This window comes from Pipra filicauda, unplaced genomic scaffold, assembly GCF_003945595.2.
Source record: "Pipra filicauda isolate LSUMZ 115617 unplaced genomic scaffold, ASM394559v2 scaffold236_size1216567_pilon, whole genome shotgun sequence".
In the NCBI taxonomy this organism is placed as follows: Eukaryota; Metazoa; Chordata; class Aves; order Passeriformes; family Pipridae; genus Pipra; species Pipra filicauda.
The window spans coordinates 1,028,113-1,053,047 of NW_024104350.1; the positions used below are offsets into that span (position 1 = coordinate 1,028,113).

At 47.4% G+C, this 24,935-nt stretch overlaps 1 protein-coding gene across 2 annotated transcripts in view; it reads left to right on the forward strand.

Moving 5' to 3' along the window:
- The window catches only part of PAX5 (paired box 5), a 127,979-nt gene extending 103,441 nt beyond the window's left edge, over positions 1-24,538 (forward strand). For both annotated transcript variants that reach the window (XM_039381688.1, XM_027723365.2), the window contains exons 9-10: positions 17,053-17,139; positions 24,263-24,538. In XM_039381688.1, coding sequence (XP_039237622.1) covers positions 17,053-17,139; positions 24,263-24,339 — 164 coding nt within the window. In that variant the 3' untranslated portion in view covers positions 24,340-24,538. The remainder of the gene's footprint in view (positions 1-17,052; positions 17,140-24,262) is intronic.
- Positions 24,539-24,935: the final 397 nt, after the last annotated feature.

Consider the following 24,935-nt stretch of genomic DNA (forward strand, 5'->3'; position numbering starts at 1 on the left):
GTCTATGGCACAAATTGAAATTAAATACTTTGAGAATAAAGTATTCTCTTTCCAGGAGTTTCTGGACCCACTGAGACTTTATCAAAATAAGAGGAAGTGCCTAGACATTACAATAGATTGCAATGTGATGCAATGTAGTGTGATCGGTGCAAAAGAAACAAAATGGAGTAACAGAAAGAAAGCCAAATTAAGAGAGAACTTTTAATCAAAATGGCATGCTGTAGTAAAAATGAAAGAAGGTATTCCACGGACACAGTTTAAAGCAGAGGCTGTCCAGCAGTGTACATGTTAGAAAATGTCTGTGTGTTCAGCTGTGTGGGGAAGGTGTGAATCCCTGGACAGGGGGATGCAGGTGGTAAGAGTCTGAGGACATGTCTCCTGCTTGTGGACTGCGTGGCTGAGCCAGGAGAAGAGGGACAGCCTGCATGGGGAATCGAGAAGTCTCCAAAAAGAAGGATGTGGTCACTTATTTCTAGCAGCAAATATGGCACTGGAGTGCTTCAACTAAGAATAAGTCATCTGTCTCCTGTGACCGCAGTAAGTTTGGGATTAGGCTCTGCACTGACTGCAGAGTCAGCTGGGAAATTTAAATGTCACCTCCTCAGTTCCTACATAAGAAGACTGTAATGGGTTTGTTATCCTCTCTGAGAAGGAAAACAGAAATAGGATAGGTCATTTGATGTGTATTCTGCCAATAAGATATTCCATACCATGTTACGCCAACTTGGATATGTAAACAGATGGGAAGAAAGCGAGCTCTCTCTTCTCTTCCGGGTACTGAGCGGGGTAGTTCGGGCGGTTCCTTCGGAGGGAGAAGATCATCGGTTGTGGGAAGTATCATTATTTTTAGTTCTTCTCTGTATGCATATTGCTTATAGCGTTTTCCATCTCCGGGTGAATGTAAAACTATCTTTCTTGGTAAGCCCTGGGTTTTAAATTTTTTTCCCCGTCTCCCCTTTGGGAGGGGAGATCTGTGCAGCCTCGGTAGACACCTGGCGTTCAGCCGAAGTAAGCAGCTACATATTTGGTGCCGAAACCCAGGAAGACTGCCAAGGGAAGATTGTTTATATAAACGACTGCCTCACTTATCTGTTTGTTTTGCTAACCCAGATCATATAACAAAAACATGGCAATTTGCCCAGTTTTAGTGGTTATCCCTGTAATTTTACTAACAGTTTTGATAAGGTGTGGAACTTACCCCTTAAAAGACCTAGAGGGGGATAAAATCAAATTTTTTCCCCTTCTTAATTTCAACCTAGAGGGTCTGGTAATGAAAGCGCCTGTGATCCTTACTAACCTTTACCTGAGTTGTCTGGCTATATTACTGCTTATAACCAACGCTCTTAAAACATTATGGGGAGTGAGGAAGGTAGTATCTTTTTTGTTGCCTTGTGTTAGGACAAAACCAACTTTGAGAGAGAATTTCCTGGGATGTTCTCTAAAGGGGCCAGTTCCTGGGTTGCAAGGGACGTGGATGAATTTAGAAAGGTTCTTAGGGCGTCTAACACCCCCTGTTGCTTGGGACTTCACACCAGAACAAGTATTCAATCCTAACAAACTGACATGTCGTTTAATGGAAGAATGCCTTGCCTACCCCAATCAAAACCAGCAACTTCTCGCCCTGTACTGAGGCCTGGCCTGTGCCTATCGAGCTGCTGTTCAATGCTTTAAAAAGACTATGGCTGAGACAGGGACCCAAACTGCGATATCTGAAGTCAAAGACTAAAAGGAGCACTTTTTGTCCTGACTTGATATCCGTTCAGCGGCAGATGCATTAAATCCTGTCAGTCTCAGATGTTTTGCTCCATCAGTGTTTCATCGCAGAATAAATAATTGCCAGGTAAACACAGATGTTTTACTCACATGGAGAGGTGTGCATGGACTCCGTGGTGGGATAGGCAGTACCCAGGTGGGAGAAGGGCTGCTTGCTGTGTCAGTGGAAGGTGTGGGCACAGGGTGTTGGTGCTGCTCCATCTTTTTGTCTTACCAGTCTCCTTCAGCATGAAGGAGCTGCCTCAGCCCAGGCTGTCTTGTCTTTGATTCTTACATATTTACTGAAGTCAGGAAACATAATGCCAGGAGTCAGTGAGGAGCCTGGTCCCATAGAGTTGTGCACAGGGTTGTTGGCAGCTATGAGTCCCCTGGGGCATGTGCCACAACAGCCGCAGTGTCCTCAAACATCAGCTTGCTATGCACCATCTCTTCTCCACCTGTGTATTCTCTTCCTTGGCAAAATTTTTGGCTGATTCAGCTGGATCAAGCCAGGCTAGCATCTGCATATATTACTTGAAACTGGCTTAGATTACAAAGCATTTGCCAGCAGAGTCTGTTGTGCCAGAGGACTGAGCTGCCACACCCCAGAAGCTGACCTGAGGTCAGCTGACATGTTTTCACTCTGCGTTAAAAGGATGACTGTGATGTGGATGTGGTGTAGAACCAAAGCACTGTTGTGAAAATCAAGTGAGAAATTGTCTTCTGTCTTCTGTCTTCTGAGTCTTCTGTCACTCAGGCATTCATTTGCATTATCTTTGGCATCAGAAAGAAAAACTGACATCTCTGCTGGGGACGTGTCTCTGTATTTCAGAGTTTGTACAAGCTATCCACAATGGCAGAGCGGGGATAACAGACCCTGCTGATGTGCTAAAGCCCCAGTCCAGGGGTGGATGAAGCCTCCAGTCCAGTTGAAAGCCTGGTCTTGCAGACAGAAGGGCTGAGATGCTGAGATTTTCTGTGGCTCAGCTGGCAGAGCTCATCCATGCAGGGGGTTTACACAAGCATGAGAGAGTTTTCCATCCATTGAAGGTCTGCCACCTCCACGGAAAGGGCAGGGCCCGGCTCTCGCCCAGTGCAGCCACAGCTGCTGGCCAAGTCCCAGCTGAATCGTGGCTAGCCCATGGCGTGGTCTGACATGGTCACCAGGGACTGAGGCACCAGTGGAGTGCCTGAGAATATGCTGGTGTGGGAGGATGCTCCCTCAGCCATGCAGATGCTTTCCTGCCCCTGTTCACACACCTGCATTTGCACAGATTTGAGAACAGCCTTCATTTTGGCAGCAAAATGCATTTATCAAGCTACCAAAATGCTTAATTTCCAGACTTTATAATTTTCACACTCTATGTTATAATGGCTCATAACATTTTTATCTACTCCTGCTACTACTTAAATTACTTGTGTAATTCCTGGAATTAACCATACATTACAGTGTCATTATAAAGGCTGAAATTATAGAAAAGGCTCAAGTCAGGATGGAGCATGGAGTGGAATGATTTAATCTGAACCAAGCACAGTATTTCTGCTGCATAATTTGGAGAATTTCATCCCACAAGATACTTCTTGGGACTTATTACACCAGTTTGGGATGAAACCATATTGCAGAGCTTGATATATTCTGTGACACAGCTGTTTTCCCTCTCATTCCACCTACCTACCAAGCTGGTCAGTCTGGAGCAAAGAAGGTGAAATGCCCTGGTGCCTGCCCTGGTGTGCCATGGGACTACGTATGTGCAGGTCTGGAGAGCCTGGGCACACAGGCGTGGAAAGATGTCCTGCATGGATGCATCCCCTGTGCTGCTCATCCACTCCGTGACCTTGTCCACCCTGTGCTGCTCATCTACCACATGCCCCTCATCTGCTCTGTGGCTCTCATCTACTCTGCCCCCTTGTCCACTCTGTACCCCTCATCCTCCCCGTGCCCCTCACCCACTTTGTGCCACTCACCTGTTGTCATGGTTTGAGATAGCCCCAAAATCCAATTCCCTAGCTCCATCCCCCCTCCCACATCTCAACCTAATGTGAGATGGGTTTTTCCAGACAAAACGCATACCAGACTCAAAGTGGGGAAAAGGGAATATATTACAATGACTGTACAAATAAATACCATATCACATTATACACCCGATCACAACTATCTCTACCATGACATATAGTATTTACAATGGATCAGATCTCCTCTCCCCTCCAAATAAAAGTCCAGGAGGGAAAGAAGGACAGATCCCTTCCAGTCCTTAAGCAGCAGCATCTTCTAATGCAGCAGGTTTCTCCTCATCTCATGCATGCAGCAGCTGTGGCTGGCTTTCTGCCAGCATCCACGAGGGAGGTATCCAAGCCTCTCTCTCGGCCCCATCGCCTCACAACCGAGGGGTCTTCCGTGGACTTCGTAACCCCAGACAGGGTCGTTTCACCACAGTCATATCACGAAGACACAGGGGGGTCTTCGTGACGGTCTGGTATCTCTTGCAGGGCCTCTGTGCCCTGTCTCTCAGGCTGCCACCGTGGCAGCAGTGCGAGGGGGGAGCCAAGGTCAACTCCCCCCGCATTCCATCTGGCCATCCCGGTCCAGGGCCAGGACGCTCTGAGCTTCTTAGCTCCTCTCTCTCCAGTGCTGCATGTCTAGAACTCTTCTCCTAAATAGGAGTCCATCTCCCTCTTTTCTTAGAGGGATCTCAAAGGAGTTTTGGGGGGCTGGTACAGTCTTACCCCAAACTCTGTCTCTCTGCTGCTGGCTCTCTTTTTTTTCTCGGCTCTTCTTCCAGGAGTCCTTTCTCTGGTGCTGCATGTTGCTTCTGCTGCTCCTCCAGTTCAGGTCCTTATCTCTGGCTCTCTGCCACCGTTTCTCTGGTCAGTGTCGGCTGCTGCTCTGTGCCCATGGAGAAAACATCTCCCGGCATACTACAGACGCTTAGTCCAGTCTAAGACTGTTCCAAGCCTCTGCAATCCCCCCAGCTGGGGCTGGGAGGGGCCAGAGGCCCCGAGGGGCTCAGAGCCCCTTCCTCGTGGCTCTACAACATGGCCACCTCTCCAACAACCCAAAACTACAACTCTTCCCTTCCGGTGAGCTTGTGATATGTTTACATTTTTGCAGGAGCGTCCATTGGACAGAACTTCAAAACTTCCAGGGGTTTCCACCCCTTGGGGTCTACCACTTCTCTTAGCCTCTGGGGAAAACAAGGTTCAAACCACTACTGGGCACAGGGTGCGCTGCGGCTTTGCTGGCAACGCCACAGACCGGGCTTGGGGAGAGCCAGGCTGGGGTGAGCAGCTGCTGCAACTGAACAGAGCGTCAGCATGTTCCTGACCAGCATAGGGCAGCACCAGTGTTGAGGCTCTGCATATGGCAAGTGTGGCTTGCTTATCTTGGTATCACTGCTGGCAGTGCAGCTTCTTGCTTCTGGGTCTACCTGGGGTCCGAAGAGTTTGCATGCTGGTGGCTGGTGGAGAGGGCAGAGGACTTTGCAGGGGCAGCTCGGAGAGGGAAGGGGTGAACTCGTCATTGTCATTAATTGCAATGCTATCTTCTGTGTGGATGAGTTGAGCAGATATCCTCCAGATACAAGGAGATAAATCTCTCCTAATGCAGTTTCAGTATGGTTGCTCTGTGGCACCACCTACCTTTGTTGTGTTAAAGTTAAATACCTTTGTGTACTAAAGTTTAAAGTGCATAGCTAAAAACTATGTGCTTGCAGTAATTGCAGATCTAAATCTTTTTGTCATCCTGCAAAGACTAGGTGAGATATTTCATAAATATGTCAGAAGCAGCATTAAAATTTTATGGCAGGCAGCACGGGTCGAGAATACTACAGTGACTTCTCAGCAAGGTACGTCCACCTTAACCCACAACTCATTAGTCATTGATGGGATTTTGTGCCTTGTAGTTTCTTGGAAATGAGATAGTATTAAAAAAATCTGCATGTTACTGTTTTCTTAAAATATGACAGTCTATTCAGAACAGTTAAAATAGTACCTCTTTGAGCAGGTGCTAGGTAATGTAAAGATAAAATAGAGTGAAAGAGTGGCCAATCTGTGTGGTGATAAAATTATATACAACATTCATTAGAAGTCTTGATGGGACTGGAAACTTTGGAGAGATGCTCTCTGAATGTGACAAGTGCTTTCCAAGCATGACTGTGATAAACTTCTCCTTGACTGATGTGCAGGAACAATTAGCCAATGTAGGGGCTAATTTCACTTTGAAATCACATGTGTGCAAATTCGGGTAATGGCTGAACCTTGGCTGTTCATTTAAGACTTAATCAATGACTGCAAGACATGACAGACATGAATTGGCTGTGCTTTTGGCCAGTGTGAGTATATGAGGAGTCATAGAGGATTATAAGTTATCTATTTATCCACTTACAGTGGATTTGCCAGATGATTTACAAGCCTACATGTGTAAGGAGCATGCACATACCTGTGTGTCTATGTTGGCAGGTCTCTATGAGTGTGTGTCTGTCCCTGTGTGTGGGGTGTGTTTCTGCACATGCATCCTTGGTGCTTCTGGGATTTGTTTGCTGCTGGTGCTGCAGTCCCTGACATCCCAGGAAAAGACTCAACGGTTCCCTCTCCAATGGCTCCCTATGCAATACCTTGCCAGTTAAGGGAGCAGACCTGGGTTTTCCCCCCAGCATCGCACTGGCACCCAGGCTGTGAAGGTATCTGTAGGTAACCGAACACGAAGTGTATAGTTTTATATGTTTATTTTATATATATATATATATTATATATATATATATATATATAAATATATAAATATATAAATATATATAATATATATATTTATATATATAAATTTATATATATATAATATATATATATTTTATTTATATATATATATTATATATTTTATATCTATATGTATGTAGCTTCTTGGGAAAAAAAAAGGGTTGTTCGTCCTGCTTTTAGGAGAGAAGAGAGCTTTAACAAACAAAAGGTCTTTCCCTGTTTGTTCAGGTTTGTTTGAGGAGGGTGTTGCCGGTGCCGAAGCAGAGTGTTGCTTACATCCCTGGCCCTGGTAATTAACAGTTACTGCCACATTTTTTCACTCTTCTTCCAATGGGCAGGGCAGAATGCTGTCTTATTAATCATACTACCTTATTAGTGGCACTACCTAGGATCCTTTGAGTGCCAGTGTCTCAGGGTTGACCTGATGGTTACAGCATATCGCAGCTCCAGAGGCCCTGTCTTGGCTAGAGGTGGATGAAATTTTTGACACTGTTCTGTCATATTGTCTTTAAACAGTATAGATAGAGAGCTTAGTGCTCTAAGAACTCACTGTCAGGCTTTTTTTTTTTTCATTTGAGATCAACAAGTGAACGTTTTGTGCTGTGCAAGGAAAGTTTTACTTGAAAATCATTGGTGAGGGCTGTTCTTTTGCCAAAATCTGTTGCTTTCCATTCCATTCTCAAAAAACCCCCAACAAACAAAAGGGTGGGGGCAGGATATTAATTGTATAGAAAACATTTCCCCTTTTCCATTTATTAGTGCTTTATTCACTTTTTTCCTTTCAGAATAGATACATTGCTGCAAACAATACCAAGTCAGCATGCTTCCACTGACTGAGAGGGGCTTCCCATTTTGATGGGAAGGTCTCAAGTGTGTTGAAAAGCAGCTTCTCTTTTTTGAAACTGCTTGTTGAAGAGGTTTTCCAAAATGGCGTTTTTAGTCTCCTTGGGAAATATTTCTTTTCCATTAAAGCTCCTTCCCACCACAACTCATGCCAGGTCCAGCGCCACTGGAGCTCAGGGAACTCAGAGCGGGGCTATGTCCTGTTGTGGTGGGGGTGGTTCGTGCACTGCATGCGAGAGTGGGCATGAGGAACACATGGACACCTGAAATGGCTGTATGGCCCTCCCGAGCTGCTGTGTCCTTTCAGGATGATCTGGCTGCAGCATCCATTACCACATGTTGGACCTGTCATTCAGCCTGGCACAATTTCTGGTAATCCGATCTTCAGGAAATTCTCCCAGCCTGCCTTTCAAAGACTGGCCTATGAATCCCATGGGCTTGTCCTGGATTTTAGCTGGTTATCACCCTGAGTGTCTTCATTGAGACAAATCGGGTAGATCATGGCACACTTTTGCTATATATAGTGTATTTTCCTGCTCAGTTTCTTCCCAGGAGGAACGTAGTTTCTGAAATATGTGCTTCATTACAGTAGGGCTGTAGTTTGGTAATTTTTCCCATTTTTTTGCATTTCTGTTTTTTGTAGCATGTAGACTACTTGGTCTCAAGCAGACAGGTTAACAGCCAAGTGTGCTTGGTCTGCAGAGCAGAAAGCGGAGTGATCCATTTCCTTCCTGCTGTGGGACTTCTGGACAAAGAATAGGCAAGGGACCAGGAGGAAACCTGGCAGATGACTGATGGTTAGCCTGTGGCATGCCCTGGGTCGCTTGTGCCCCAGCTTAAATACAGCTGATATTTACAAATTAGAGCAGTATAAATCACTGACCCTGCTGTTTGCTAATGAAAGTTGAAACTGGAAGAAAGTCCAAGATTCAATCAAAACAAAAACCAACAATAAAAATTATTTTGGATTTTTCTTCAAAGGTACAACAGTTTGTTTTCCAGTTGAGACTTTTGGGTAGGTTTTCTTTTCTTAGCCTCACTGCACTCAATTTGAAAACTTAGCATCTCTCTGAATTTAAAAGAAAAGGACTTGTTTGGAAAACAACTTATTTTTTAAAAAATTGAAATCCAGGACTCTTTTTTACTGGAAGATGTTGTCCAAATTGTTACAGATTTTCAAAAGTATGCTAGTGATGTGAAAGATCTTTATGAGAAATGAAGTTTTAACTGAAAGGTGTTTCCCAGCTTCCCTGTTCATGAGGAAAACTTCTAAGTGAGTGATTCCTGTGAGTTGCAGAGGCAGCAGCTTTCCAGGCAGGGCTGCAGACCTCATCCACTGTGAGCCACTGTGATGGCTTGGTGTGGAGAGGAAAGTTTATTTTACTGAGAGAAAACAACACTATTGTTCTCTCTCTCCAAGAGCCCAGACCCTTTTCCCGCATTTCTAAGGCCCCCGACAGTTTATCCCTCTGACATTATGCGAGATGCTGCCTGGGCTGTTGGATCATGAAGCCATCTCTAGGGAGGTGGATGGTTGCAGGCTCTTTAGGAGAGATAAACAGGCCAAAAGAGGCAGAAGGGTGGCACTGTATGTAATAGAATGGTTAGAATGTACGGAGCTCACAGTTGGCAATGGCACAGTTGAGAGCCTCTGGGTAAGAATCAGGGGGCAAACAAATAATGCAAATATCATCATGGGAGTCTCCTATAGAACAACCAGCCTGGATGATGATACTGATGAATTATTCTATGAGGAATTAAGGGATACTTCCAAATTAACTCCCCTTGTCCTTGTGGGCGACTTCAACTTGCCAGAAATTAACTGGGACCATCACACAGCTGGTACAACCTGGGCCAGAAGATTCCTAAAATCCTGGATGACAGCTTTATAGAACAGATCCTAAGGGACACAACTGGAAAAAACACCCTGCTGCTTGTCAACAGAGTGGATCTTGTGAGTGAAGTGGAGATTGGTGGCCATCTTGGCCACAGCGACCATGAAGAGACTGAGTAAAATCTCTGTTGAGAGGAGGAAAAGTGCCAGCAAAACCTCAACTCTGGCCATGAGTAGAGCAGACTTCAGGCTGCTCAGGGAATTAGGAAGGAAGTGCCCTGGAAAAATGGTTTTGCGGGTGCTGGGATCCATCAATGCTGGTCAGTTTTTAAACACCACCTCCTAAAAACAGAGGAGCAGGCAATTCCCAAATGTCAGAAGTCAAGCAGGCGAGGCAGAGGGCTGGCTTGGCTCAGCAGGGATCTTCTCTTGAAAATAAGGCAAAAAAGAAATGTGTGTGCCCAGTGGAAGCAAGTTCAAGTGACATGGGAAGCATACAGAGACTCTGCTTGCTTCTGTAGGGAGAAAATTCGTGCAGCCAAAGCTCAGCTGGAGTTGAAGCTGACAGAAATGTGAGGGTCAATAAAAAGATTATTTTTCAAATACATTAATGGCAGTAGGCAGTATAAAAATATCATTGGCCCATTACTGAATGAGGATGGTAAGCTCACAAACAGGGAGAGAGACAAGGCAGAGGTGTTAAATACTTTCTTTGCCTCTGTTTTGAACATGGATGACAGACCAAGGGGGTCTCAGTGCCCTGAGCTGGAGGACCATGACTGTGAGAATGATCATCTAGTTGACCCTGAAACTGTGTGGGATCTGCTGCTCTAGCTGGATCCCACAGATCTATGGGGCCTGATGGGATTCATCCCAGAATCCTCAAAGAGCTGCAGATGTCATTGCAAAACCTCACTCAAGGGTTTTTGAGTGGTCTTGAGGATCCAGAGAGATCCCACCTGACTGGAAGATGGTAAACGTCCCAATTTTCAAGAAAGGCAAGAAGGAGGACCCCAGAAACTACAGGCCTGTCATTCTCACTCCAGTGCCTGGTAAAACTGTGGAGAAGATTATTCTTGGAGGTATTGAAAAACACCTGAAGGACAACACAGTCATTGATCGCAGCCAGCACAGCTTCATGAGAGGAAAGTCCTGCTTATCAAACCTGATTTTCTTTTACGACAAAGTAACCCAAGGTTGGATTAAGGGTTGGTCAAGGGAAGCCAGTTGATGTGATCATTTTAGATTTCAGTAAAGGCTTTTGATACTGTCTATCCCAGGATCCTTCTGGACGAAGTGTCCAGCCCACAGCTGGATAAACACATCACGTGGTGGGTGAGCAATAGGCTCATGGATCAAGCACAGAGGGTAGCAGTGACTGGGGTGACATCAGACTGGCGACCTGTCACTAGTGGGGTTCCACAGAGCTCCATCTTAGGCCCTGTCCTCTTCAACATCTTCATAAATGACTTGGATGCAGGACTGGAGGGGACACTAAGCAAGTTTCCAGATGGCACAAAACTTGGAGTACCTCAAAAGCAGGGAGGCCCTGCAGAGAGACCTCAACAAATTACAGGACTGGGCAATCACCAATCATATGAAATTCTACAAGGGGAAGTGCTGGATTCTGCCCCTGGGATGGGTCAACCCTGGATGTATGGACAGACTGAGGAATGAGGTGATGGAAAGCAGTGCCGTGGAAAGGGACCTGGGGGTCCTGTTTGATGGTGAGTTCAGTATGAGTCAGCAGTGCCCTGGCAGCCAGGACAGTCAACCATGTCCTGGGGGACATCAGGCAAAAGCATTGCCGGACGATCGAGGGAGGTGATTGTCCCACTCTGCTCTGCAGTGGTGCAACCTCACCTTGAATATTGTGTGCACTTTTAGTCACTGCAATATAAGAAAGACATTAAGCAATTAGAGAGTGTCCAAAGAAGGGTAATGAAGATTGTGAAGGGCCTTGATTTGACACTGTGTGAGGAGTGGCTGAGGACACTTGGTGTGTCCAGCTGGAGAAGAGGAGGCTGAGGGGAGACCTCATTGCTGTCTGCAGCTTTCTCGTGAGGGGAAGAGGAGGGGCAGGCACTGATCTCTTCTCTCTGGTGACCAGTGAAAGGACCCAAGGAAATGGCCTGAAGTTGTGTTAGGGGAGATTTAGATTGCATATCAGAAAAAGGTTCTTCACCCAGAGGGTGGTTGGGCACTGGAACAGGCTCCCCAGGGCAGTGGTCACAGCACCAAGCCTGACAGAGTTCAAGAGGCATTTGGATGATATTCTTGGGCACATGGTGTGATGCTTGGGGATGGTCCTGTGCAGGGCGAAGGGTTGGACTTGATGATCCTTGTGGGTTTCTTCCAACTCAGCATATTCCGTGATTCTGTGATTCTGCGATTCTGTTTTGGTTTATATCCGCCTCCAGCTCAGGCTATGGCTGCCTTATGGCAGGCAGAACTTTGATGTAATAGATTTCCAGGCTCTGTTTGGATAGCCACTGCCTCACAGAGCCAGCTCTTGATGTGCAGGTATGAACGTGTGGCTCAGTGCAGTGCTTATCCCTGCTCCCCATGCAGTCAAGCACATCTTAGCTACCAGGATAATGACTGTTATTGGAATTCACTGAAGAAATTTATGATCCATGTGATTACTTCTACAAAAGAAAATGATAGAAAACAAATAAAAGTCATGAGAGTGTTCATTTAAAAAAGTAAGGTCCCTTGGCACAAGCGAAAGGTAGAGTTAGGCTACATGGGGACAGATGTTTGTCTGCAGGAGCCCAATTTAGGGAAAAATATGGCAGTTTCTTTCTAAACTTACCAGAACCCCAAAAAAGTGTGAGCAATGTCTTGCTGTTCCTGGCCTGGCTCTGAGTTTTGTCCCCCAGCCTTCTATTCTTGTTACTTAAGCAGCTGCGTTTATTGAACACCATTTTTTCTGGTTTGTCCTAATTTCCTGTCAAATGGAAGAGCTGCATAAGGCGTTGTACTAAACCTAGAGCTTGATTAACAAAAAGGGCCAGTAGTGGGGATTGCTTGAGCAACCACTGGCAGTAACAGGTGTGGCAGGAGGGACAGCACAGGCACGGAGTTGTGGTCACTCCCCCTGGTAGGTGACAGCTGGGAGCCATCACATGGCTGTGGCAGAGAGGAAGGCACATTGTATCACCTACGTGTTGTATCACCTGCCCTTGAACCACCTGCATATTGTATTACCAGTAGCCATCACATGGGTAACAATCATCCACCCCCATGTTCCTGATGGTTTCTCCCTCTTGCAAATACACATGCAAAAACCTGATATCTGAGAAAACGCAGCAAAAAGTGTCCAAACGTGTGTGTCTGCACGCAGCTGGCTCTGGTTGAGCTGTAGTAGCTCTGGAGCTTTTGATTTGTGGGGTCTTCTGAGACTTCAGTGGCATACTTGGAAGTGGCATATGGAACTTCTTTGCTGAGTGTTTGCTCCAATTCCATTTCAGTCCAAAGCTACCAGCAGCTGGACAACAAGCCTGTTCCATGTTCGACTAGGCTGCTGGTTTCTGCTGGTATTGTCACACAGTCTCAAGGAGACCAGGCTAAGGGACACACTCATGACTGCTGTGCTATCTCAAAGGACTGCAGCTGGGTACTCTGCACAGTGAATAGGGCTAGTGCAGTGACAGTGGTCAGGCTTTCTCTGGTCTAGGAAGTTTCCACACCTTGAATGAACATGGCCTGTGTCTGAGCTGGCCCTGCTTTGAGCATCTGCCCATCCTCCTGCCTTTCCATTGAGCAGGAAGTTTTCCATCACCTTTCTGCCCCACATCCAGTACCAGTGCATGAATGTGCCTGCATCTTCCCCATTTCCTACAGAAGCAGTTCTCTAAAGCCACAGCAGTGTAAAAGACGTCCTCCTTCACCTCTTGGTTCTGGAGATTTTTATGCTCACGCTTTTCAGTTTCCCTGAAAATTACAAAGGAAACTTGCAGGAAGCTTACCTTAAAGCCAAGCAGACTGGTAAATGTGAGTTGATAATTCCCAGAGAAAATGCTGCAGAATGGACAGTTTTGCAGCTGAAGGTCCATCCACCACCATCAGACTACCTGTAGCCACCTGAGCTAACCCCATAGGCAAGGGGTCTATATCTCTGTCCCACCATCTCAAAGTGGAATGTATCTCCCAGGTCTTGCCACTGGCTTGTAGCAGCAGTGTTACTGGGAATAATTCTTTTTTCCTTCTTTCACTGTACCTCTCCCTCGGTGGGGCAGGGTGGTGGAAAGGTCTGACCCCTTCTGGGCTGCAACCACACAGAGCACCGTGGCAGTGTGGAGCCCGGTCTGTGGCAAGAGGTGGGCTAACTCTGGCAGGAACCCTTTGTTTGTGTCTTTGTGTCTCTGCAAGGTAAGAACTATTGAGGAGGGGGCTTACCATTTCATGTGAAGGAGGGATGTGTCCAATTGCCACCCCTTCCTCGTGGTGCAGGCACGCATCATTCTCATGTGCGTGACACGCTGCATGTGTGTGCGCCCCTCGGTGGCTGATCTGTGGTGTTTGTTTTTGAATAGGACAAGGGCTGGCCGGTAAAAACTGCTGTCAAGAAGTATAGCTGATGGACCTTAGAATACCTGGTGGAATTCATGAGGCAGTCATGCAGCATTCATTCATCTATCTTAGTTTCACTTATGTCTGCCCAAGTGCTGTGGTCGTACTAGCAGGGCTTGAGACTTTCTCCCCACTTCTCCTTTTCCTCTCCCCTCTCTCATGTTTCTTTCCTCTTGTTTTCCTTCCTGTCCTACTCTCTCTCTCTCTCTCTCTCTCTCTCTCTCTCTCTCTCTCTCTCTCTCCCCCTCTCTCCCTCTCTCTCTCTCTGTCTCACGCACGCACTCTCTCCCTCCCTCTCTTTCTCTTTTTCCCCCCTGCAAGGCTGATGGATATGCAGAGTATGTTAAGAAGCAAGCAACACTGTCACTGAGCTGATGGTGCTCAGTGACTCCTCGAGCTCCTGGCTGGTCTGTACTGCAGGAGCTTGACACCCTGACCACTGAGGCATAAAAAACAGAGAATTGGAAGGCTCAGCCTGACAGGCACTGGAGCATCCCCCAGAGAGGGTCCACGATGTGTGTCTGTGTGCGAGTGTGGGGAGGAGGGCAGTGGGGATGGTGGGGGAGGAGAGCAAGGCAGGAGAGGATGAAACAATGAAGTGCCAGCCCATTCCCACCCGCAGCCCTGCTTCAGCACTGATGAACATTTGGAAAGCACTGCTGCCTGCTCTGTGGCATGCACAGCATCAGCATGGGACAGACTGGGTCTGTGCAGCCTTGGAAGAACAGGAGAGAGGATCAGCGGGTGTGAAGGGGAGGGAGGGAAAGAGGGAGGAAAAGAGGGCAGTGGGACAGCTGAAAATGAGGAGTTGTCCAAGGGGAGCATGCTCCCCCTTGGGACACAGCTCTTGCAGACATATGACAGTTCATTGTGAGCTTCATTTGAAGCCTGGGGTGCTCCTGGTGCACAAAGGACAGGACAGGCTCTTCTCCGCACTCTGTGCAAAAAGCCTGCAGCAGGGATCATGATCTGTCCTGCTGTCCTGTCTGTCCTGTCCCTCTGTCCATGCACTGTGCAGCTCCAGGGGAGGATGTGGCAGCAAGAGTCTCTCCCATCGGCTTTCACATGTCATGTTGGTCAGGCAGCCGAATTGTTTTGTGCAACTAAAAAGGGCTAAATCTTTGAATTTCTCACTTCCCTGTGGAAAGGAAGAAATGAAACCCCTGGAGAAAGTGCTGTGTGATCTCCTCCCTGTAGAAGAGACACCCACAGGATGAAGGGATCTGTGTGTGCCACACACTGACTGGAGGATCTGGCTGTGAGTCTTCAAGGACTGGGAAACATCATGACAGTTACAAGTGAAATTCCCAGACCTATTGCTGCCCATGTGCTTTGCAGGCTTGGGCAAACACCAGAAAGACTAAGCTGGGCCAGAAACCTGCTGGAAGATGAGAGGCTTTGTGGGGAAGAGGCAAGCAGGGAGGGCTCTGGGTGAGACAACAGCCTCAGCTGTGGTGGTGCAGAGGCAGAAAGGACCAGAGAGAAGCTTCTGTGTCCTGTGGGAGAGAGCTGGATTCCTGACTTGCAGAAGGCAATGCAGATACTTTTACCAGTGGCCCAGGTACATCAGGTGACTCCTGACATATCTTCTGGCATTGCCAGCTTTGCCATCCCTCAGTCTTTTAGAGTGAGCATAGTGATGGAGGTAACGTTCAGGCGCTGAAGTCGTCTATCATCCATTGGGTCAAGAGCAGAGAGGAATTGTAGGTATGGTGTACTTCACGGTGAAGAAAGGTCTGAAAACAGCTTCATTTTTCCTGGCTCATGGTGAATTAATACCATTCCTTAGAGGCACTAAAGAAAACCTCTCTGAGCTTGTGAAGTGATGTGGTTGGCACAGCAAGGTGCACTGAGTGTGGAAGCACTTGCTGTTGCTGACTTGGGACCTCCTCTCTGCGGATGCTGTCTCAGAGGGAGAGAGCAGGCTGAGGCTGGTAGATGCAATACCATGGGTCTGAAGGGCAGTGAGAAACAAGAAAGGGATGCTAACAGAGACCTCCTGGAGCAGACCAGTGATGGGCAGGTCCTGCTGTCAGCACACTCAGTGTGTTGTGGTGCAGATGGAGAGGCAACTCATTTTCACTGAAGCAGCATCATGTGGAGACCAAGCTGATCTAGATCTGACCCTATATTTTGGTGACCAGAGCATCATCCCCTCTCTCCTGGAGCCAGCAGGCCAGCAACTTGACTAAACTGTGTCCAGAGAGAGAACGCCTCTTACTGACCTGGGGACCCAGGAGTGGTCTCCAGGGTGGGTCTGTCAGTTGTGCTGGGCAGGGGTGCTGAGCCTTGGGTGCTCAGGACATGGCATCAGGGGTCTCCTGCCCAGCTGGGGTAAAGGCAGCTCCTGTGTGCGGCGTGGGGGCTGCACCAGCACCAAGGACCAGAGCAGGCAAAAATCATGGTGAGCATCTTCTGCTGCAGGGTGGCAACCCCCTCCTCTTGGTTTAGGAAACCTGTCCTTTCCCCTGCCATGCTACACTGTGCGTGTATATATTTATGTGTGGGAGAGAGAGAAGGAAAGGAGGAAGAAAAAGATAGAGGAGAGTGGAAATCTGTCATTTGAAGAAAATTTCCTAGTAAAGCATCAGCAGTGTTGGTATTTGCACGGTGGAGGGCCTGGGTCAGAGCCCCATGGTGCAAAGCTCTGTACTGAATAACTTGCAGCTGAAGTACGAAGCAGGAGGTGACATGTGAAGAGAACAAACAGATGGGGAGAGCGGGTGCTGGCAAGGAGATAAATAGCTCTTCAAGCATTTTTTCTGCCTTTGTCTAGAAGGTTCAAGATTTCTGAAACTGATGCAAACATCCTTCTCCTTGGCTTACAGTGTTGGGCAAATAGCTGGGACCGTGACCATGTTCTCCTGGAAGGGTACCCAGTATCTAGAAAACTGGCTGGTTCATCTTGTCCTGCAGCAGAGACCCTATCTGAGCAGCCCTGTCCTTGTATTGTGTTTCTTGCCCTGAGTGCTCTTGGGCCATAGAGGCAAGGACCAGCCCCATCAGTGTGTCCCAGAGGCCTCTCCATCCCTCCTCATTGCCTTGTTCCTCAGCATGGGCTGCCTGAGAAAATCCCACTAGCTTAGCAGGCCTGAGCTACAGCACGGAAAGGATGCCTAAAAGATGACTGCACTCATTTACTTAATAATTTGCCCACCCATATTGCCCTCCCTCAAGGTGTCCTGCAATGCTTTTACTGTGGCTATCACTGGAGCACAGTGCGCGCTGAAGAGCTCCTTTCTCTCAGAATGGTAACTGTCATCTCAAATCAAATAATATTTTGTTCTGTCTCTTTAACTCAGGGAGTGAGTTTTCTGGGACCCCCTACAGCCACCCGCAGTATTCAACATACAACGACTCCTGGAGGTTTCCCAACCCTGGACTCCTGGGTAAGTGGCTACCCCCGCCTTGAAAGCTCAGAGCAATGTGTGTGGTGTTTTTCCACCCCTGGGGTGGGCAGAACATGTGTACTGACCTGGTCCTCAGTCCCTATGCTCAGCCCATGCATGGGACTGCAGGTCTTCTTTGGGGTGCATAATTATTCTTGATTCACTTTGCCAAGAAAAAGCCCCACCCAAACCTCTCATCATCCTGCTTCTGCCTGATAAAATCCTTCCAGAGACATGGGGTGTTGCCAGAAAGCATGATCTGCATTTTGTTGAGGGTAAGGGATCCTGTTCAGACAAAACTTGAGGTGCCAGTTTGCTTACAGCCAGATGTAAGCCCCATCAGTCCCCATGCCATTGCTGCTTGCTCATGCAAGTGCTTTGCATCTCTCCCTGACCTCATGTTGCATTTGTGCCCCAATTGTGTGTTTGCCCACTCCATCCCTCCTTAGCAAGGGACTACTATGCCCGAGCAGCCTTGCTGATGCCAGCACAAGCGATGGGAGACAGAAGCCCTGTAGCTCATGCAGGATCATGGCCCTCATGTGAAGGATAAACATAATCCATTTTACACCACTGTCAAAAGCTGGCCCCCCTTGACCTTATATACATGTAGCATGCAGTAATTAGAATTTTTCCCTGCATAATTTGCATGGATGAGGTAAGTAAAATACCAATTAATTGTCATCTCTCAACACAGGACTAGCATGCCTTAGAGATTTCTAGATTTATGGATGACAGGGCTGTTATATGTGACCTCCAGCAGCGAAATAATTCTGAATTTTTGTCATACTTTTTTAGTCCAGTTTCTTTGTTTTAAGTAATTGAGTCCCCATGTAATTGAACCACCCAGGCTGTATTCATCATTGTTCTTGTCCTTAAACAAATCCTTGGGGAGCCATAGACTGCCTCTGCCTCTCATGCCATGGTGCTGGTATAATGCTGCTATTTGCTGTGCCACATTTAAGGGTTTGTTAGCGCTTCCATCATAAATCAGCAGACAGATCTCCAGCTAATATGGATGGGCATAGCTGCACAAAGCCAGGGGAGTCCCCGTGCTCAAACTCACAGTTTCCATGGCCACAGCCAGTAGCGCTGGTGGGATTTTGGCTGGGCTGCGTGGGAAAGATGCTTTTGCCAGGAGGAAGAGCATACACCATACTTTCTTCACATCTCATTTTGCAACTCCTTTGGAAGCAGAAGAACTGCTTCAGCAATGCTTTGCATCATGGATGGGCCTAGGAAGCCTGGTTGTAGGTGACTTTCTAAATTTTGCTTGCAAACCAGCAAAAAACCAGGCATGACACTAAAAATAAATGACAACCCAGCCCTAACCCTGCCCTTCTTCGTGAAGACAGGGCTTTTGGAGGGGTACCTTAGCTGTGCACTGTGCTCCTGCCTGTGGGTGTCCGCCACCACAGGGGAGGATGTGTGCACCATCCGGAGCCATCCCAAAGCCATTCCTGAGCTCTGTGCAGCCTCACAGGGGTGGACAGAAACCTTTTGACTCTATCAGCAGCAGGTTGTGCCCATGACCTGCTCAGCTCTTCATTTGAGGTGATGGGCTTTTATCAGCTCCGAGTGTGCTGTCCAGGGTGCCAGGCAGGGTAGGTCTCCATGGTGCCCTGAATATGTTGGAGATACGTAAGTCTGGATCAGGAGAAGACTTTAAAGCAGAGGCCGTCCAGGAGACAGCTGCTTGCTGCCAGGACACCTTTTACCTGTGCCATTCCCTTTCTTCTCCATTCGTTCTCTTTTTCTCTTTTCCTTTTTGCATGATGCATTTTGGGGGCAAATTCCATCTCATCTTTGCCATATGAGCACAGTTATGGGGATGGCATGCTCCTTGCAGTAACGCTTGTGTCTCAGACTGACAAGGATTTCTTCAGCAGTATTTACTCAGCAGCATGCTGTGAATCTGTGTTTAAATGAGGCAAGGGCAAAAAACTTTGGATGCTCCTGTTTTCAGAAACTTCAGCTTTATTGAAATTGAAATGTTTCATGCTTTTTTTTTTGTTTAATTTTATTTTTTGCTGTTGCGAATTGTTAAAATATATAATCTTGCCTTCCTTTTTTTTACCCTTTTCGATATACTTTTTTTGGCGTTTTCAAAATCTTCTGTTTCAGTAAACACAGGCTCAGTGGTTGTACAGATAAGGTTATATTGCTTTGAGTGTTTAACGACGCTTCGATTTGGAGTTATGAGACTGGAAGTCTTGATGCATCAAAAAGGAAAAGAAATTGGGAACTTTTGTTCTGCATCAAGCCCTGAAGATTAACTTAACATTTCAGTTCAGCCTGGTCACAAAATTGGGGGAAACTGGAGGTTCCTGGAGGGAGAATCCCCTTGCCTGACCACTGGTAGGTCTAAGTACAGTGATATGATCTGAGCAATGTCTCCGCAATCAGCCATAGGCTATGGGTCAGACATCTCTTGTGCCTTGCAAAAATCCCTCTTAACCACAACTCTGCCTTTGTCACTGGAAGCCTGATTCTGATCCTGCACTCCTGTCTTCCTAGTGCCTGCTAATTCTACTGGTAATTTAGGGCAAGTAGGACTCTGTGGCAGTGCTTTAAAAACCTGCCCCAAGTCACCCTGCACACCCAGAAGGTGCCATGTGATGAGCCTGAGCACCCGCAGTGGAGAGGAGGTTAATTTGCACTATATCCAGGATGCTTCCACTCCTCTCAGGAGTATACGTGAGAGCACTTAGTAATTCTCTCCTGAGAGGAAGCTCTGGCAGTATCAGCCTCAGAACAGAAACCCTGACAAAATTAATCAGGACTGGTACATTGCCTGACACAGTTTGTTTTACAAAGTCCTGTTCCTTTCACTGAGATGAAAGTGTAATACTGTAAGCACTTAACAGTGCCTATGTTCAATTAATTCCCTGGGCTGGCAAGGAAGAATTGCACAGCAACAATCACACCAGGCTGAGACCTGTGAAAAAGGAGCTAAAAGGAGAGATGCCACGATTTGCAAGTGGTAGGAAGAAAGGATACTTGGGCTGAAAAATTATTTTTTATTTTTTGGGGGGCGTAAAGAGAATAGGAACTGAGAGAGAGATGAGAATGGTGAGAAAGCTTTGGTTGTTAGTCTCTAATCTTTGTCCTGTGCGTGTGGAGCAGCAGTGAGGGGTGTGAAGTGGTGTCTTCATGCGAAGGCAGAACCATTCTTGTGGCATGCAGACAGTGGGAAAAGGCTATCTGGACCCAGAAGAGCACCAGCTGCTCACCATCTCCCCAGTGCCTGCTCTGCTCTTGCTTTGGTGCTCCCCACTCCTCTGCACCATGCAGCCAAACCATGTCTGCCCCAGCCGTTTTGGGAAATGCTGCAGATGGGGGACTGCTCTCCCTCCTCTCTGGGGCAATTCCAGGTTCTGTGCCCCACTGCTCTTGGGGAAGGGCAGAAAACCAAGCCACAGTCCTCCAGAGTGGTCAAGAGAAGCAGGGGCAGAAGAAGAAGTCAGTTGCTTGCTGCAGCTCTGCAGCATCTTCCTGCTCTTCAAGTCCTGCTGTCAGCCCTGGTGGCACCCACACCATTCTTGTGTGGCAGGGACATGACAGTCTTTTATGTGGAGATTGGCTCAGTCCTTCCTTGACCATAGCAAGAGGGACGACAGACCTTGAGTTCTTAGGGGGATGTGCTGGGAAGAGGACACAGACCCTGGTCACTCATGTGGTGTCTGGCTTGGTGGCTGTAGCAGGTGTACCCGTCTCAAAGCCAGACAAAGACGTGAGGGGAAGGCCCCTTTTTCCTGTTTATTTTTTCCCCACACTGTGCAGTGAATCGCCTGCAAGTGGTACAGTGCAGGGATGCACATGAACACGTCCGCACGAGTTCTGGGGCTCACACTGTCACTGTCAGCACAGATTGGTGCTTGCCAGCATAGGGTCAGCTCAACGCATGCATGCTAAGAGTGGATAACAGCAACACTGTCTAATGAAGAAAAACGGTTCAGTTTTGTACTGGCTTGTAGTATTTGGCTCAATGATGCTCGCTGTAGGTTCTACTTGATGTGGTGTCCCATGTCCAACACGGACGTGGTCCCTGCGCACTGGTTGGGTGGGTTTGGCTGCACCATTGTGGCATTCTGGCTGCCAGTGCTGGCATGGTGCCTCGCAAAGGCAGGGCTTGGAGCTGGTCAATTAGGATTGGATTCGATTCCTCTGTGGGTTTCTGTGGAAAGATTGGAGAACAAGCAGGCACTAGAAATGACTGTGTCAAGAAATAAATTGATGATAGTATGAATTAGAAAGGAAAAATGACAGAAGGATGGAGAAGTCTATTCTGGATGGGGGCATGGTGACAGGAAGAGTGAATACTTTCATTTTTCACTTTAAATACAAGCTTCTTCAATTGCACTTCTGAAAGGCAAACTGGAAACATCTAACTCGAGAGAAGTGTAAGACCTTTGGAAAGCATGGGAAAAATATTGGGCTTTGGTAGCTGCATTGAATCAGAACTGCAGTGGAGGAAGAGGGAGTGGGAAAACAAAGGCCCTGACCCCCAAAAGACCCCATTTACTCCATAACCTCATAAAGTGCTGCATCCAGCTCTGGTGGGACCCAGACACTGCTCAATGAGTCAGGGTGAAATTGTTTGATGCTGCTAGATCCCTCCTTTGGATTTTTCACCCCTCTGCTTGAGTTGAGCTGTTATGGCCAGTGCTGGTTCTGGTGCTGGTGGGAACTGGGGTCTCTGCTGGGACCACCACTGGCTGCTCAACATCGACCTTGTGGTGATGTGGTAGGTGAAGAGAGCATTTCCACCCTTCACTGGCCTGTGAGTTGTTTTGTCTCAAGATACTGCCTGTCCTGCAGTGCAAAATGATCCCCATGGATCATTGGATGGACATGGGCCAGAAAACAGGCACCCCCGAGGGCGCAGCCCCCAGGTCACTTGCTACAGCGAACATCCCTAAAATCCCAGCTAGACTGGACATGCACATTTCAAAGTCTGGTGTACTGTTACACTTGCCTTTGTTCATTCAAGACTAGCCAATTTGACCAAGGAAGGCTTCCATGTTTTCAATGGTTTGATTTTGACTGGGATACTTAGTATACAGCATTTAATTTTAGACTGCCAATGAGAAAGGTATTCACTGTCTTTCTGAATCTTTCTAGTATTCTCTCCAGGAAATACAGTTCCTGAGTCAGGGGCTTGTTAACCTGGTGTCAGTTACCTGGAAGAGGACTGTCTGTCCATCCTAGGCTAGCAGTTGTGGTGCCCTCAGCAGGTAATACAAGGATGTCAGCTCTACACTTGTGCAAGCATAAATGGGATGATGACCCTCTGAATGGATCTGCTCTGATGCCATTGGCTACGGCTTAAAATTTTTACCTTTTAGTAAATAAACCTAGATGGGTTAAGTTCCTGCCTAGGAGTTTGTATACAGACAACTTTGCAAATGCTTATCCTGGCCAGTGATTTCACAGACTCTTTTGAGCTATTCTTGGATATGGTAAAACTGTCTTCCCAGTCAGGTGGGATGACACTCCTGAAGACTGGGTTATCTCTTTTTGAACCCATCCCTTTGTGGTGGCTTTGTCTGATTTTTAAGTGTGAATGTCTGGGTCACTAAAGACGATACTGAGGACAACACAGATTGCCTCCCTGCATACAAGCTCCTGTTCTGCCACAGCACTGACTGGTGCAGAAGCCACATTCCAGTAGCCAAACCCCTTTGTTTCTGACCCCTTGGAGTTGCAGCTGCAGAGTACCACATGCTGTGGTATGACACTGATCACGAAAAAGAAGTTTCCTTCGCTGTGACTGTGCCAAGGAGTGCATTGCACATACTGTGCAATAGCAGATGCTCCCCTGGAGCAGGAGGCTGGTGATGAAGGCTGAGCTGATTTCCTGATGTGGCACTCTGGACAGTGGCACTCTGCCTGATGTGGCAGCCTAGAAGGAACAGGTGGGCTTGTCTTTTAGATGGATCCTGGTGGACCCACAACAGTGAGGTAGCCCTGCATGTTGCCAATGGTTAACGGTGACCGTGCATGAGCTTTCTCTTGGAGGCTGACTGTGCAACTCACACTCTGTGTTTGGGCTTTTGAACCAGCAGTAATCACTCAGGTCATTTTGGGCTGAACAGCAAAGCCTTCATCTGGAGGCTGTGCAGCAGGAGGAGAGGTCAAAAGGTTCTCCAGCCTCCTACAGGTGGAGGCTCTTGGCTCAGCAGAGAGCAGGTGAACAGCAGCATAGGGCATGCCAACTGGGTTTCTCCTTCCTACTCCAAAGGGTGTGCAGGGTCATGGTGATGGAACAACTGGGGCGCTGCCACACTCAGACTGCACCCAGGGACTGGGCAATCATTGGACCTGCAGGAGCAGGGTTTGCTAGAGTCTGGGGTGGGAAGTAAACAGCCAAAAACACACCCTAGGTTTCACTGCCACTGATGTTTTCCTGAGAGGTCCACAGGCCCTACTGAGCTCTGATGGCACCACCTTTTCCTCTCGTGGTCAGAGGAGTCAGCTCCTCTCTTAGAATGGAGCAGAGTTGGCTTCATTGCTGGTGTGCCTGGAACGTTTTTTAAGAAGTGGTGCTGTCTGGACAGATTGGTGTCTCTCCAAGTACAAGTCAAAGACTGTTCCTCTTTCAAGCAAACAGTCCAGGTTCCTGGTGATCCTTGAGTGATCACTCTATCTACCACTCTGTAGCCTTGCAGGACAGAAAAAAATCATTACCAATATTTTTCAGGCCTTTTCTCAGTAAAGGAGTGCTTTCAGTGAAATATGTTGAATGCTTTGGGGTTCAGCCTCCTCCACCTCCTCCTCCCCTGTCCGAAAGAAGGGGGGGAAATCAAAAAACTCACAATGTGGTGGTGGGTTGGGGCTGTATTATTTTGACCTTTCATTCTAAAAAGTGATTAACTGTTTTGGTGAAGTAAATGAAATTGATGTTTTGAGTGAAGGAAGGGAAGAAGGTATCGAACTGCCAGCAGCAATGCAAAGCAACGGTACCCACTTCTTATGCAGAATACATGAATGTGATTTTTATTCTAATTACCCAGCCTTTATTGAAGCTCTGGCTGGAGAGCTCTCTGCCACCCATGTCAGAATGCTGCAAGCTGGCACCTTTCCACCTTTGTCTTCTTCATGGTGGTCTCATCTCTCACAGGCTCCCCCTACTACTACAGCACTGCGGCCCGTGGGGCAGCCCCACCAGCCACTGCCACCGCTTATGACCGCCACTGATGCCGGAGCCCCGGCACTGGCGCTGACGGCACCACCTGGGACAACCGCGGCCAGTCACCCTGCTACAACCACGCCAGCTGCACCACAAGGGAAGGAGAAAGTACCTACTAGGAACATTATCATTGAAATTTTGCTCTTTAAACTTGGTGAACTCATTGTTGTATTCTTAAATCTGGTTGAGTCTTGAATCAAACAGAGAAATGGGAGGAAGGGGTTCTCCTGAAGCTCTGTGTGCTCAAAAGTGCACAGTAGCTTCATGTTCTTTGCAGCCGGCTGGCTACTGCTTTAATCGCCTGCGGGTGCCATGGCTGTATCTGGGGATAAGGAAGAGGTGTGAGCAGCTCCCCTTGGGGCAGCTTCCTCTTGCTGCACACTGAAACACGCTATGAGACTCAAGGCAATTTTCTTGTCTCTTTTTTTTTTTTTTTTTTTTTTTTTTTGTGGCAAGGAAAAGAAATCAGTCTGCTCAGTTTTACACAAGCATCACTGTAAATACTTGCTACTTGCTTGTTTGTATTACTAGAAGAGTGGGTTAAGCATAAGCAGCAACATTGTAAAAATACAAAATCAAAACACATCTGAAAGTGTTTTGAAAC